This window comes from Quercus lobata, chromosome 4 (genome assembly GCF_001633185.2).
Source record: "Quercus lobata isolate SW786 chromosome 4, ValleyOak3.0 Primary Assembly, whole genome shotgun sequence".
Taxonomy (NCBI): Eukaryota; Viridiplantae; Streptophyta; class Magnoliopsida; order Fagales; family Fagaceae; genus Quercus; species Quercus lobata.
Window position 1 is genome coordinate 20,839,816 of NC_044907.1, and position 16,555 is coordinate 20,856,370.

The following is a 16,555-nucleotide window of genomic DNA, read 5'->3' on the forward strand; positions in this document are numbered from 1 at the left end:
TATTGAAGGATTACTAAGCATGCCGTTCTTGCATGCGGGAGCTTCAACTTTGGTGAGTCGTGGATGCATGGCTTGCATGGAATGACCCCAAGTGATGTAATAACATTCTTTCCTGTACGTAAAAGAGTGTAGTTGCCTAGTTGGGCCTTTATTTCCTTGACAGAGAGCTCTATTTTGCTTTCATTGGGCCTATTCTTACAAATGGTTATAAACAAGCCCAACAGTTTTTGATTGCTAATGTCATAGACTCGTACAGTTATGTTGGAGTGAGGCAGGGATGGTGAAGGTTTGCAGAATGAGGGCCTATGAGTTAATTTCAACCGTTATAGAGAGAGATACACTCAATTAAAATGAGATATTCAAAGTTTAAATTCTCAATTCTTAACGATAGAATTATTATTAAAAAAAAAAGAAGGAGATTTCTATTCTTTTTTTGGTGTTAATATTGCGAACGTAATGCTTAAGTTGTAAGATTTTCATATTAAATGGTGGACGAAACTATTTTTATTTAATTTCTTTTTTACTTTTTTTATTATTTTATTATTTTTTTTATCAAGTTAGGTGAATAGTGGGAGAGGGGGTTGATGGAGGAGGACGGAGTGAGGGGATATTCTATTTTACACCACTTTTTTTTGGGGTGGGGGTGGGTGGGGGGGGGGGGGGTGTTTGTTTAGAAATTGTGTGATGTTACTTTAAGCTATGATTTACGTAACTTGGGAATAAAATGTCATGTTCAGGCTTAACTGGGTGTTGTCATTAGGATTGCTCCTGTAAAGAAGGTCACAAATTCCACCCCTTAGCTTTGATTGACTTTTTTTCTTTAAACGACCACCTGCAAGTCATATGACTATTAAAAATTGAATTCTTTATTTTGCCCTTACAATAAGTTAATATACTAAATATTTATGATCATGCATGTGACCTGCAAGTGATCAGTAATTTTAACCGTCCACTAGGCTATATTTATAGACATGAAATGAGTTTCTTGGAGTGGCACAGGATTCTAGCTCGTAGCTATTACATATCTAAGTTTCCTACGAATTTGGTCAAGAAATATGATCAATGGGCTCGCATTTTATTTCATGCTCTGATTAACACTAACGGTCTGTTTGGATTGAAGAGGAGAGAGGAGGAATAGAATAGAGTTAGCTGGAAATTAGCCTAATTTATGGCCAACTCTGCTCTACTTCAATTCCCTTTGCTCCCCCTCCTTCCCTTAATCCAAACAGGCCCTTAATTGTCTTGGGAGTTCAAAATTCATCATATTCCTGACTTTTAAATTTGCTTAATCCCCCTTCACTTCACACATTGATGCCAGAATCTCGTCATGATCTTTAAGGATATAAATTAAGCATGCCATTCTTGCATGAGAGCTTCAGCTTTGGGTAGGCGTGGAGTTGTGAAGAATATTCTCCTAACTTAGTCCTTGACTCATCAATATTGTTTCCACTTTGGTTACATATACAAATATACAAGACTAGATCGAATTTCAGACTAGAAATTCTAAAATCGTAATTCTTGATAGATTGAGCTGCTGTCAAGCTATCTATCGAGCTTCACATTAAGTTTCAATAGCAGGCATCTATCGAGTTATATGTCAAGACTTAATGAACAACTTTTTTTCACTTGTTTCTTGGATCAATCTTCATGTCTTTAATACTTGACTTGAACAACAAGTTTCTTGAAATACTAAACCCATCTTAGATTTACCTAATTACAAGTAAAGTGCATTTTTTCAAAAAATTAGCCAATTATACAAAATATGACCCTAACAATATGTACCGAACAAGGACTTGGTGTAACAAGCAGGAAAGGTCTTCTTGGTCATGCTCATGAGTCATGAGTCATAAGTCATGCCTATCAGTTCTGTGGCTTCATCCTCTTGGTTCGATCACTATCACACGCTTAGGATTTGAGATGTTTCGATGGAGAATTTTAGGGCTTGTTTGGTAGCGGTTTTTAAGTATTATTGTTCAAAATAATGTGAAAACTATGGTTTAAAAAATGTTGTAAAAACATATGTTTAAAGTACCCATAATGCATTACAAACATCAAAACACACCACTTTTTTTTTTTTTTGGTTGTGAATGAAAATTCCACAAGTGTCTATTTCTCATTAAGCTAATGTATTTCCACATTTTTTTTTGGTTAAAATACAATTTAGTCCCTTAGAATTTGCATGAGTTGTTAATTTGGTACCTAAAGTTTTAAAATTATCAATTTATTGCCCCATGTTTACAAATGTGGTCAATACAATCGTTTTGTTGACTAGTGTCGCCCTTAAGTACATATAATGACACCATTTTTGTGTAAAATTTACTAACAATTTTATTTATTTATTTTTATTGATGGTCATCTGCAATTTTTTTTTTAGAGATAGTTTCAACTAGGGACAGAGGTAAGACTTAGAGATAGGGGGCGGCTTTGCTGCTTGCTGTATGCAACAGCTCTAGCCTCTGACTTTACTGTTTAACCACTAAAAATTTTCTTTTGGTGTCTTTGTTGTGTGCGTGCTAGATAAGGAAAAAATTATTTTGTTTAAAACTGTTTAGAGGGCTAGGTTGTTTGTTTTGGGTAAAATAGGTTGATTGGACTTAAAATTTTTATTTTCTAACTTTACTATTGGTAATTTTTGTCATTGAACTAATTTTTTTGGACTTATATATTTTATTTTAAATTTAATCTATTAACTTTTATGGCATTTAAAAGGTGAAAAATGCTAAAACTACAAAATTTTTACAAATTGGTAATGTTGTGAGCGATTATTGGTAAATAAAAATTGATGTAAGTGTGCGAACTAATAAGAATTTGCTACTTGAATAGTTTGTAAAAATGTTGTAGAGAAGTTTGTGGCTATAACATTAACTCTGAAAAGAATTGATGACACTATTAAAGGGGGGGGGGGGGGAAGTGTAATTTTATTGAAAAAAAATTGCTAAAATTAGTACCTATTAATATACTAATATTTTTATAAAAAAAATTTGGGGAGGGCCATTGCCTCCCAAGTCCATATCTAGTTTCGTCCATGATTTCAACATATGTCGTTCGCTCCTAATGAGTGCTCATTATCATTAAATCAATATATTAATTAGTTTTTGGTGTAAGCAAGAATCAAACCTTAGATCTCTTATTCGAGAATAAATTTTTTTAGTAATAATTGAGTTAACTAAAACCCAGTGGTAATTGGTCATGTGCAATGCCTTTTACCAAAGCATGTAACAGCACCAAAAGCTATTGGCGGAAACCCACATGAAACATTAAACATGAGAATCCCTGAAAAAAATCATTAAACATGAGAAATGCATTAGGGCCACTACCGCTGTTCTAGCTCAATAGTTGAAGAAGACAATTTATATAATACTCCAGTCTCGCTTTGCCAAGAGTACCACTTACCATCTCTTGTTGCACTTAACCATCAGCGACCAAAGCTCCATTCATCACAGTACATAGATGAGGACTCTTGCATTCAACCATCAGTGAACAAATGATTCAAGGTTGGACTATTTGAGGTTATTGGATAATTTTATTGTTGATTGAAGTTGCAATAGTGCATTTGGTAAATTAAATTCTATATCTCTGGAACTTTAAATTTATTTTAATCTTATCATATTATGAGAGAGAGAGATGATTAATTGGATCTCAAATAAGATCTCTTAATAAATTTATTCACTTAACTAGCTAAAGACACTTCTCTCTGAATTTATCCTCTAAATCTCTCAACTAGCAAATAGTAATTATCCTTTCCCGCCCTTCGGTCAAATTACAATAACACATTTAAATGAAAAATTCACAAATGAACAAGGGATTAATAAAAATAGATAAAAAATAATAACATAATACACCAAAATGATAATAATAAAAATAATCATAATAAAGTTGAAATACTTATTATAACAATTCTCCTTTTTTTTTTTTTTTTTGAAACAAACACACATAAGGGAGAAGGAAAATGGTTATATAAAACCAATTCTTTTGAAAATAAATGAATGCCTTATAAATTTTACAATTATTATTAAAGAGTCTTTTTTTTTTTTGGGGGGGGGGGGGTGGGGGGGGGGTGGGAACTGAAAATGGGCTTAAAAACACAAGCCCTATACGGAGGAGACGAAGTCCATTTGGGCTGATAAAAGGCTTAGGACGAAATGGATTCACAGTTCACACTAATTCACAGCACTTGCTAGAGAGAGAGAGCATTGGCAAGACTCCTTTGTTGAGAGCTTATGTAATATATAAGAACGTCACTTAACCCAAAACCTTCAACTCAAAAGTTTGGATTTAATTATATTATTTTAACCACTCATTTTTATTATTATTATATAATATAGGATTGTACTCATATATGTATACCCAACCATAATACATTTTGAGAAAATATTAGAAAAGTGCTAACCACTCCCAAATATGGTTCTTGGGCACAAAATTAAGGCATCTAAGGAAGCATCGTCATGTTTGAATTCTATTGGCAACCCCTTAACTTGGTTGTCTTCGTCAACGATTTGTCCTGCCACAAAGGACGGGTTTTCCATAATAAGCGAAGACTAGAAATTCTTAACCCCCTTGACCCGTAATGGCTTAATTATGTAGCCTGCATGAACCAATCTTTACGATGATGGGGAGTCAGAATTGGTTGACTTGGACCAGTAAGTCGCTGGTGTGGTGTGTCATGTAATCAAGACATTTCTTGTAGGCCTGTAGCCAACAAAGAAAGACTTAATTGGTGTAACAAGGACCGGTCTTCTTGGTCATGCAATAATTAAGTCCTCTGGCTTCACTATCACACCCTTGTGAAGCATTAGACATTTTTCCATGGAAAATCTTAACCATTCCATGATTCCAACCCTGATAATACGCTAACATCAAGACATGCCACATATTCTTTTGGCTGTGAATGAAAATTCCTCAGGTCTCTATCTCTAATTCAGCTGAAGTAATTAATTAATGTTCCACAGTTTTTTTTTTTGTTAAAGTACAATTTAGTCCTTCAAAATTTTCCTGAGTGGTTAAATTAATATGGTACTTAAAATTTTAATATTATATATTTTTTCCCCATGTTTACAAATGTGATCAGCACAATCCTTCTGTTCCACCATTAAATACATATATGACACCATTTTTGTGTAAATTTTACTAACAATTTTATTTATTTATTCATTTATTGATGATCATGGACTCATGTGCAAGTTGGAAGCCTTTTACCAAAACAATGTCACGTACAACACCAAAAACTATTGGCCAAAAACCCCCATATATCCAACATTAAACATGAGAAATGTATTAAGAGTTAAAACTAACAGAAGGCAAAGGAAAATAAAAGCACAGCATTCATATTATTAATACTGAGGTGCGCATGCAAAACATTTGGCTTCTGTGTTATGAATCTTAGTTTTTTTATGTAAGCTTCTATACGTGTTTAATTAATCTTTTCAAAATAAGTTTTACAAGCTGCTTGTTTGCCCAATTGCTTGATATCGATGCCTTCATTCTCCTTAGTTCTGTCTCTCCCATACCTTTGATACGTTTTGACGCCAGAACTAATTTTATTGACGTACGGGACGAGAGGAAATTTATAATTTATGAGAAGTACCTCGTCTTGGGTGTTCTAATATATATATATATATATATATATATATATATATATTTTTTTTTTTTTTTTTGAGAGCTGGATTATACATCATGGTGCCAAGTAAATGGATAGATGTGATAAATTAGGAAAAAATTGCAAGAAATAAATAGGGGATAAGGTAAAAACTAAAAAGTGAAAAAAAAAAAAAAGACCAAATAAAAAAACCAATGAAGAAAATTATGTGGAGTTGATTATGTTATTTTGGGCTGAGGTGGAAACTGGGAGCTTCAATATTATATGAGGCTTTACCAATTTGCAGTAGAATGGACCCAATTCGAAGTAAACAATTTTCTATTGTTTGGCACTAATGTTATTGATGTGATGTTTACTCAAGATCTGCAATTGAGAAGGAGGGAGAGTCTCCTTTTGGGATGTTCTATTTTACACCAATTTTGGGGTTTGTTTAGAAGCTTGTGATGTTTAAGCTTTGGCTTACTCTACTTGGGAATAAAATGTCACGTTTTAGCTTAATTAGGTGTTGTCATTAGGATTGCTCATGTAAATTAATAGCTTCAAAGGTCACAAATTCAACCCCTGGTTTGATTGACTCTGTTTTTTTTGATCACCTCATATGACCATAAAAATTGAATTCTATTTTGTCCTTATAATCAGTTAATGTTCTAAATGTTTATGACCAAGTGACTTGCATGTGACCGTTAATTTTAACCATCAATTAGGCTACGAGGTACATACACGGAAAAATTTCTAGGACTGGCACTGGAAGTCAAGCTCGCAACTGTTGCTTATCTAATTTTTTTTACTTGTACACTAAATTTGTTCAAGAAATATCAAGGGGCTCACCGTCCATTACACGACTCTGACTAATAGTACTTGAATATCAAGGGGTTCGAAACATCACTATTCTTGCACTAATTCTCTTCTTTCCCTAGCTATAAATTTGCTTCTTCTTGAGCTGCAAAGCAACCAAACACACAGTTGTACCATTTCAAAGTCTAGTTAACCAGCATTTTAGTTAAGCAAAAGCCTTTTCAACCACATGGAATGGGGCTTTGTTTACACCTGAGTTTCGCTCCACCATCTTCATCTTTTTCCATGCACACATTTATTCTTCTCTGGTGCTTTGGCCTGTTTCTCACCTCTGTGGTTGGCGGGAATAATGAGACAGACCGGTTGGCACTGCTCGACTTCAAAGCCAAGATTAGTAAAGATCCTCTCGGGGTCATGAGCTCTTGGAATGATAGCATCCATTTTTGCCAATGGAAAGGTGTTTCCTGTGGTCATCGACATCAAAGGGTCATTGTGTTGGACCTGGACTCTCAAAAATTGGTAGGCTCTATATCCCCAAATGTTGGAAATTTAAGTTTTTTGTTGAAGCTAAACCTTTTAAACAATAGCTTTTATAATGAAATCCCTCCAGAAATTGGCCAATTGCATAGACTTGAAGTCTTGCTATTGAGCAATAACACAATAAGTGGAACAATTCCAAGCAATTTATCCAGTTGTGCCAACCTCACATTGTTTCATGCAGCTGTTAATAATCTGGTTGGAGAAATCCCCTCAAAGCTTGGCACCTTGTCAAAGCTCCGAATCTTTGCTATTCATAAAAATAGTTTGACAGGAATTATCCCACCTTCTTTTGGAAACTTATCATCTCTCGAAGGCCTTTCTGTAGTTTATAATAACCTGGGTGGGAGTATCCCTGATTCTTTTGGCCAATTGACCAAACTTAAAATCTTTTCTCTGGGTTCAAATAGGTTGTCTGGTACAATTCCTCCCTTATTCTTCAATATCTCTTCAATAACAAAGATTGATGTAGGAGTTATCCAAATCCAAGGGTATCTTCCGTCAGACATTGGCATTACTCTACCAAATTTAGAAACATTTTTCATTTCTAGAAACCGATTTACTGGATCTATCCCTATGTCAATATCTAATGCCTCAAATTTACATATGCTAAATTTGGCCAGTAATAAATTTACTGGAAAAGTTCCTTCTTTAGAGAAGTTAAATAGAATGAGGTTGTTTTCCATTAGCGAAAACCAGCTTGGAAATGGAGGAGGAAATGACTTAAGTTTTCTCTGTTCTTTGTCAAATGCCACCAATTTGAGAGATTTGGAGATAAATACCAACAACTTCGGGGGGAAGTTGCCTAAATGCATTGGCAACATCTCTTCTACTCTTACCTTTTTGTATTTGAATAATAATAAAATATCTGGAAATATTCCTAATGTGATAGGGAATCTAATCAACCTGGAGGATATAGAAATGTGGAATAATGCATTTTCAGGCAACATCCCCTCTATACTTGGAAACCTTCAGAAATTACAATATTTGGATTTATCTCAAAACAATTTCATCGGGAACATTCCATCCTCTCTTGGAAATTTAACAAATTTGCTAGAGTTGTATTTAGGAGACAATAATCTTCAGGGAAGCATTCCTTCAAGTCTAAGTCAATGTCAAAAGTTGACAACTTTTCATCTTCCCCGTAACAATCTTAGCGATATCATATCCTCTCAAGTTATTGGTCTCTCATTCTCACCAAATAACCTTGATTTGTCAGGAAACCAATTCACTGGTGTCCTTCCCATGGAAATAGGAAATTTGAAAAATATAGAACATTTGGATATTTCTGAAAACATGTTATTTGGTGAAATTCCTGCAAGTCTTGCAAGTTGTGTTGAGCTAGAATTTTTGGCCATGAGAAGAAACTTCTTTCAAGGGGTTGTTCCTTCAACTTTTGAATCATTAAGAGGTCTTGAACATTTAGACCTTTCTAACAATAATTTTTCAGGCAAGATTCCAAAATATTTGGAGAGTTTTGATTTCTTGCAATTATTGAATCTATCATACAACCATTTTGAGGGTGATGTACCAACAAATGGAGTTTTCAAGAATGCAAGCGCAACTTCATTTAAGGGAAATGATGAGCTTTGTGGGGGCATACCAAATTTTCAGCTTCCTAAATGCAAGTACAAAATTTCCAAGAAGAGAATGTTGACTTTAAGGTTGAAGTTAATAGTCTCTATACTCTTCGGGCTTGTTGGACTAACTTTGGTTCTATCGTTTCTATTTATTTTTTCTTTAAGAAAAAGAAGGAAAGTAAACACCTCAAGTGATTCAGTAAATTTTATTTTGAATGTATCTTACCAAAGTCTCCTACATGCTACTAACAGATTCTCTTCTACTAATTTAATTGGGGTGGGTTGTTTTGGGTCAGTGTATAAAGGAATTCTTGATCAATATGAACATACAGTTGCTATCAAGGTGCTAAACCTTGGGTGTTGTGGAGCTTTCAAAAGTTTTAAAGCTGAATGTGAGGCTCTAAGAAACATCAAACACCGAAATCTTGTAAAGGTGATCACAGCATGTTCAAGTATTGACAATCAAGGCCATGATTTTAGGGCATTGGTATACGAGTTCTTGGAAAATGGCAACCTAGATGAGTGGTTACATCCAACTCCAAGAACATATAAGGCTCTTGAGATTCCAAGGAAGTTGAGCTTTCTTGAAAGATTGAATATTGCCATTGATGTTGCTAGTGCATTGGATTACCTTCATCATCATTGCCAAACACCAATTGTTCACTGTGACATCAAGCCCAGCAATGTTCTTCTTGATAATGAAATGGTTGGACATGTAAGTGATTTTGGGTTGGCAAGATTTCTTCATGATATCATCCAAGATTCTTCTACAAATCAATCAAGCTCAATTGGGGTTAGAGGAACGATTGGTTATACTCCTCCTGGTATGTGTATATATTTTACATTTCTTAAATTTATTTGCTATTCATTTTACCATATTATATCTTGAAGATGGAATGTGTTGCAACAAATGTTTGTAGTTTATCTTCTGCTTTTTTTTCTTTTTTCTTTGTTCTCATTACATGCTAAAGAAAAATGTTCTTTAAAACAATAGTAAGATTTTTTTTTCTTTCCCTTCTTTTCATGTATAAAAGTATTGCTTATTACAATTTTATGTTGCTTGCAATTGCAGAGTACGGTATGGGAAACGAGTTATCAATATATGGTGATATTTATAGTTATGGGATATTGTTGCTAGAGATGTTCACAGGAAAAAGGCCTACTGATAACATTTTCCAAGATAACTTAAATCTTCATGATTTGGTGAAAGCAACTTTGCCAGAACGAATAATTGACATTGTAGATCCTACTCTTCTCAGGGAAAGACATGAGAGAGGAATAAGTATAAATGACAATTGCAATGAGGATCTGAATGGAAGCCTCAAAATTCAAGAATGCTTGATTTTGATACTTGGTATCGGAGTTGCTTGTTCCACAGAAATTCCAAGAGAAAGGACGAACATCAGTTCTGTTGTGGTTGAGCTGCATTCAATTCGACAAAACCTTCTTAGAACCTATATACACATATAAAGGCTTCAAGCTACAGGTAAGTTTTGTATTTGTTATCATTGGCATATATAATTTGGTAAAGTATCTACCACACCACATGATTTAACTTGAATAAGCCACACAAAATGTTTGGGGGAAGAGGGGGAGATGGAATCATATGGTGATTAGAAAGCCACATGCCTCTAAATTTTTTATTTTATTTTCTCTAATGATGTTTGTTCGTTTAGACCCCTTTTACTAGATTGTTAAACCTAATATATTAACCAAGTGATTACTTAGATTAATTATTCAGATATAGGTTAAACACAAATATATCATATCATGTAAAGTAACGGAAAATAAATAACACCACGATATGATGACCTAGGAAAACCAATGAAACGAACCATTTCAAGGTAAAAACCTAGAGAGGGTTTGACCTAGCTATCCTTAAGGTAAACCAAATCCACCAGAAGAGAATTGAAGTTTTTACAATCAGATTTAACCCTAAATCTATTGCTACCTCATGCAGTAACTTATTGACACGACCATATGCAAGCTCCGAATCCACAGACTCCTTCTCTTTTTGGATTTAAACCAACACAAACTGCCTTGCTTGTGACTTTGAGATCCCACTCAAAGGTTTTAGATCAATGTCAATAATGATCTTGATGCAGCAACTATGTTCTACCAACACTTGATTGTAGTTTTGGCTCCAGTAGATTCTTGTGTTGTTATAAGGTCCAAAACCTCTTAGATCTCACAAAGAGTAACACACAAGTCTTCTCAAAAGTCTTCAAAATGTGGCTAGGATTTCCCTTTTCATGTGGAGATGTTTAGATGAAATCTTAAACGTTTTTGCGGGCTTGGGCCTATTTAAAAATTTGTAGAAAAAAAAAACTATGCTTGCGATTTTCGATCGATCGAGCTTGATTTTTGATCGATCGAACCTAATTCTCGATCGGTCGAGCAAGTCAGAATCACACACCCTTTTTTTGCACTCAGCTGGACTTGAATCTTGAAACACCCACTTTTAAGCATTGCCTAAAAACCTAGTCTAGACATGTTTTGTTCTCGGTTTGCCAACACAATACAAATGTGATTCTAAATATTTAATTCTAAATCTTTAGAACCTAATGGATGACTAATTTGAAAAGATTGTAGCCCCTTGAAATTTGATAAGCTCATTCCACTAAATATAGGATTGGGAATATGCACAATTACTCTTCTATAATACCTTTAAAATGTGACTTTCATCTTTAAAAGCTTGTTCCAAATTACAAAAAAAAAAAAATAATAATAATAATAATAATAATCTAAAACGGCTTGAGATGGATTTTCATTTGGTTGATTTCCACTATTGGAGTGATTGTGATTACAAGGAATTGGCTTACATCCTGATCCTACTACTCTAGACAGAGATCTCTATCAATGACACAAGCTTAAATTATTGCCACACGTTCTGAATTGCTGACTTAGACATGTAAGCGCTGGGAATCTTGGCAGAGCAGGAGGAGGTGGTCTAATTCAAAACCATTGTGGAGAATGGGTTAAAGGCTATGCTAAAGCTCTCGGCTTTACCAATAGCTTTGTTGCTGAGCTTTGGGATTTAAGGGATGACTTATTAATTTTTTGCTAAGGAGCTAGGCTTAAACAATATTATTGTAGAGTTGGATGCTTTGAGTGTAGTCCATCTGCTTAAACAATCTTATTGTAGAGTTGGATGCTTTGAGTGTAGTCTATCTGATGAACAATGATAATGTGAACTTATTGATTGAACATCTATTGTCTGACTGTAGGAACCTATTGAAAGCTATTCCCATCAAGCGGATTGACCATGTTTACCATGTAGCTAATCAATGTGCTGATGCATTGGCAAGACTTGAATCCCTCTTTTGTAATATATTTGGAACCACTGCCTGTGGTGGGAAAACTTGTAGCTTTTGATAAAGCTGGTGTGTTATTTAACAAACTTATCAATTCCCAATCTATGCATATCCTCTGTTTAACCCCAAAAAAAAAAAAAAAAAATGTTGTAAAATTATTGCTTGTTTATAATTCTACTAGTCAGGGCAGCACGTGCAAGGCACGTGCTAGCCATGGGAAAAAAAAGTAGTGATTAGGATTAATTTTAGATTTTATTTGTATTACAAAATAAAGATATAATCATTTGATTTTTTAAATACATAGAGATTTACATTAATCAAAAGAAACATTAATTTTAAGAATTTTGATAATTATGTCATAAAAAGTTAATCTCATTCATATAAGACCGTGATAGATCCTAGTCCAATATTTTATTATTTTATTTTGATCTATAACTTTCACCTCAATAGTCGTGAATATATTGTAATAACAACAAAATGTCACGACATTTTTAGTTGTGATAGATCTCGGTATAATATTATTTTATTTTGACCCATGAGGTATTGACACATGTGTCACAACATTTTCATAATATCTCTATGTATACATTGTACTGAATTACAATGTAAATTTATATTGTAAACACAAAAAAATTGGCAAATTTTGTACACATTTACAAAATTTGTACAATATTTAGCATTTTTTGTGCAAATGTGTATAATATTAACCACTTTTGTGTATTTACAATGTAAACTTGCATTCCAAGTAGAAAGTAAACATATAAAGATCTTTAAAAAAAAAAAAAAAAACAAAAAAACAAAAACAAAGCTCAAACCAACTGGCATACTTGAAGGGGAAAAAAAAAAGTGCACCTCACTAATTGAATAAACCAAAAAAACACTATTCATGAGCCTTTGGCTCTTTTTATATAGTTAATAGATATGACAGCTTACATAAATATTTAAAAGAAAAAAAAAACACAAACCGATAACTAAAAAAAAAAAAAAAAAAAACTTTAGGCACTATAGAAATTAATGTTAAAATGTTGTGGATCGACTTAGCATTTTTTTATTTGATCTATAAGAAACTGAGATCTCAACAAATGTGAAAATATTGTGAAAACAATAAGTGTTGTAATATTTTCTCAAAACATTTATTTTTAGTTGTGGTTGGTCACAGTCTCATATTTTATTATTTTATTTCGACTTGTAAGAAATTGACACATCAATAATTATGAGAATATTGTGAAATTTGTTGTGTCAGTATAATAATATATATACCAGCTTACATACATATTTAAAAGGAAAAAAAAAAAAAAAACACAAACCGATTATTGAAAAAAAACAAAAACTTTAGACACTGTAGCTACCGTGCCAGTTGAATAAACCAAAAACATTACACAATAAGTGTTGTAACATTTTCTCAAAACATTTATTTTTAGTTATGGTTGGTCATAGTCTCATATTTTATTATTTTATTTCGGCTTGTAAGAAATTAACACGTCAATAATTGTGAAAATTGTTGTGTTAGTATAACAATATATCTATACCAGCTTACATAAATATTTAAAAGAAAAAAAAAAAAAAAAAAAAAAAAAAAAAAAAAAAAAAAAAAAAAAAAAAGGACTGTAGCTATTTAATCTGATCATATGTGAAATATGTGAAATTATTTGCGTCAGCCTATAACATATATACCAGCTTACATAAATATTTAAAAGAAAAAAAGAACACAAACCAATTATTGAAAAAAAAAAAAAAAATTAGGCACTGTAGCTACCGTGCCGATAACTAAACCAAAACACTGTTGTAGCTATAGTGCATGCGCTTTGTTGTGTCAGTATAACAATATATATACCAGCTTACATAAATATTTAAAAGAAAAAAAAAACACAAACCGATTATAGGAAAAAAAAAACCTTTAGACACTGTAACTACAGTTCTGGTCAATAATTGTGAAATTTGTTGCATCAGTATAACAATATATATACCAGTTTACATAAATTTTAAAAAAAAAACTTTAGGAATTGTAACTACCGTACCGGGTTAACTAAACAAAAGCACTGTATATAAAAAAAAAAAAAAAAAAAAAAAAAAAAAAAAAAAAAAAAAAAAACTCACAAAACCAAAGCACTGTTACCGCTACAGTATTTGTACAGTGCAAACAATTGAGTGTATGAAGTACTGTAGCGGCATAGTGTTTTTATTATAAAGAAATATCTTCTACGTAAATGTATTGCCAATTCCATTAAATATTGAATGTGATGAGATTTTATAATCCCACAAAAAATAGCTTTCTCGTGAATTTTTCAGAGGGTATAAATGTGAAGGGGTAGAGTTTTTTGAACCTATGAAAAGACGAGTTAACTCGTACTCAACCCACTGAAACTGTGGGTCAAGTTTACATGCAGGTCACAGAGGTTAACCCATTTTTTCTTCTATTATCTATTTCGGCCTCTTTAACATCACCCTTTCTCTCACTAGAAAACAGATTATTTTCTTTACTTCTTAATGTTTTTCTTTCAATAATCCATTCTCACACAACCGAAGTTTGGTGAGAGTCCTCATATTTTCATCTTTCCTATGCAACCCCATCTTCTCTTCTCAAAACTTTGTTCTAGCTTAGTAGTTGAGGGAAGCAACGTATACTCTAGTCTTGCTTGGCAAAGAGCACCACTTACGATTTCTTGTTGCATTTAACTATTAATGGTGGTAGTTTTCTCACCGAAACCCTGCAATCTGGACGATTGCAATGATATTTTGTACAATCTGGTGATTATATTTTTGGTGTGAAAGATTTAAAAGAATATGCAATGTGTGATGCTTCTTTTAATCGGCATCTCCAACGAATTTGGCAAGTACTTCCAATAGTTAATATTGATTTATAAAATTTCATAACAAACTAATTATTGAAGCTATGTTATAATATGTTTGGATTTTAACTCCTTTAATAATAATTCATGGCTGTTCTACACACGTTAAATCTTATAAACATACCATTTTTTACCTGGTGTAGTATGTAAAGGAGATAACTTAATGAGAGTATGAGACTCATAAATCATAATATTTGCTTGGTGCCCTAATCTTTTTATTATTTTTATTTTTATTTTTGATAAAATTGTTTGTAAGTATGTATGTGAACAGGCTAAAATCGATTCCTATTGGATTTTACTTTACTTGATTATCACATAATTCAATTTTACTTTACTTGATTATCACATATATAATTCTTTAGGATTTGAGAAATGGCATCATTATGCTCTGCCGAGGTGGATCCACTTTTGACAAAAAAATCAAGCTCCGGAGCAAGGCCGACATTGACTCTAGAGGTTTGATTTTAATTGCACTTCAAAGATCAGAATAGTTTTTTTTTTTTTTTTTTTTTTTTGACCTTCAGTTTCAATGGACCGGTGGGTGTGTTAGCTAAGATTAATTAATCAATCAACTTAAAACCTATCCATTTTGAAAAGAAAAAAGAAAAAAAATCAAAGATAAAGAATCTTCCAGATCATGAATGCAATTATATAATATTGACTATATTAGTTGGCATACTAGACACGATGGAATTGCTGAATGTGACTTTTTTTTTTTTTTTTTTTGATAACCTTGCTGAATGTGACTTGAGTGACACGTCCATGTCTAAGTGGTTTTGACGTCACGGTGGTCGGGGAGACAAAACCACGGCCAGGGGCTGTGCCAAGGGGAGGGGGCATATGCTCCCCTGACTCCTCCCAAAAAATCCCTTAGGTACTTTTGTTCTTAAGTAGTTTGCCTACCTAATATGTTGAAAAAAAAAAAATTCTCTTTAGGGAAATAGACCCTGACAGCAACGCGACAAAGGAAAAACAATCTCGCTCGCGTATCAAAGGATTCAAAACATATGGCTTTTCACATACTTCACTATTCTTTTAAAGTAGCTTATATCTTGTGACAAGATTTTTGTCTCATGTTTTCACCCATTTCACCAGTGTATTGTTTTGTTTTGCTTTATTTATTTATTTATTTATTTTAATTCACTGTACATATAACCTTTCTTGTTAAGTAATGCTAGAGATATTAACAAATTTTACTATATTAATTTTAAAAGATGATGTATTACCATCACAAAAATAAATTTTATTTATTTATTATTTTGTCTTGTGGTACTAATAACGTTTTTACCACATCAATTTGTTAGCTTTTTGTAATAAAACTTGTAGCAACTTTAGTATTTTTTTTTTGTCTCAATTTTTTTAAATTTCTATTCTATATCTTGACTTTTTCAATGTTTTAAACTCTGTTTTTATTATAAACCCAAATTTGTTCACAATTGTTTAATTATTTTTTATTATAATCAGTTAATATTTTATAAATTAATTTCATTTTTAATATCAACTTCTAATTTTCAGGGGCGGCTTGATGCATTTGGGGGTTTAAGGCGAAAATTGATTATCTTGTTTTAAATGCAAAATTACTACTAATTAACATGAACTATGTAAAATTTTTTCTTTTTTTAGAAATTTTATAGATAGAAAAAATTTGACAAATTTTTTCATACTTATTGATGTGGCAGATTGTAATAGTAAGTAAAAGAGTAGTGTTAGTGGTAGATTTAGATGAGAACTAGTAAAAGTTTGCTAAGTCAACTCTTATTATTATTCTTATTTTTTTTAGAAGTGCAACATTCACAATATTTTTTTACAAAAACTCCTAGGTTTTAAGTTGCTTTTTGTTTTCTACTTGACAATATCACTATAATTTATTTTTTTTTGTCATCA

The 16,555-nt window shown here is 32.5% G+C and overlaps 1 protein-coding gene across 1 annotated transcript; it reads left to right on the top strand.

Annotated features, from left to right (window-relative positions):
• The first annotated feature begins 6,625 nt into the window (after positions 1–6,625).
• On the top strand, positions 6,626–9,978 carry LOC115984806 (probable LRR receptor-like serine/threonine-protein kinase At3g47570). Its single transcript, XM_031107808.1, has 2 exons — positions 6,626–9,332; positions 9,581–9,978. Exons 1-2 carry the CDS (start codon positions 6,626–6,628, stop codon positions 9,976–9,978), a joined length of 3,105 nt encoding a protein of 1,034 aa, XP_030963668.1.
• Positions 9,979–16,555: the final 6,577 nt, after the last annotated feature.

Bases quoted from the DNA above. Each gene is read 5' to 3' on its own strand.
- LOC115984806 (XM_031107808.1), top strand. From the start codon at position 6,626: ATGGGGCTTTGTTTACACCTGAGTTTCGCTCCACCATCTTCATCTTTT. The intron at 9,333-9,580 runs GTATGTGTATAT...TTGCAATTGCAG, and splicing joins GATTGGTTATACTCCTCCTG to AGTACGGTATGGGAAACGAG.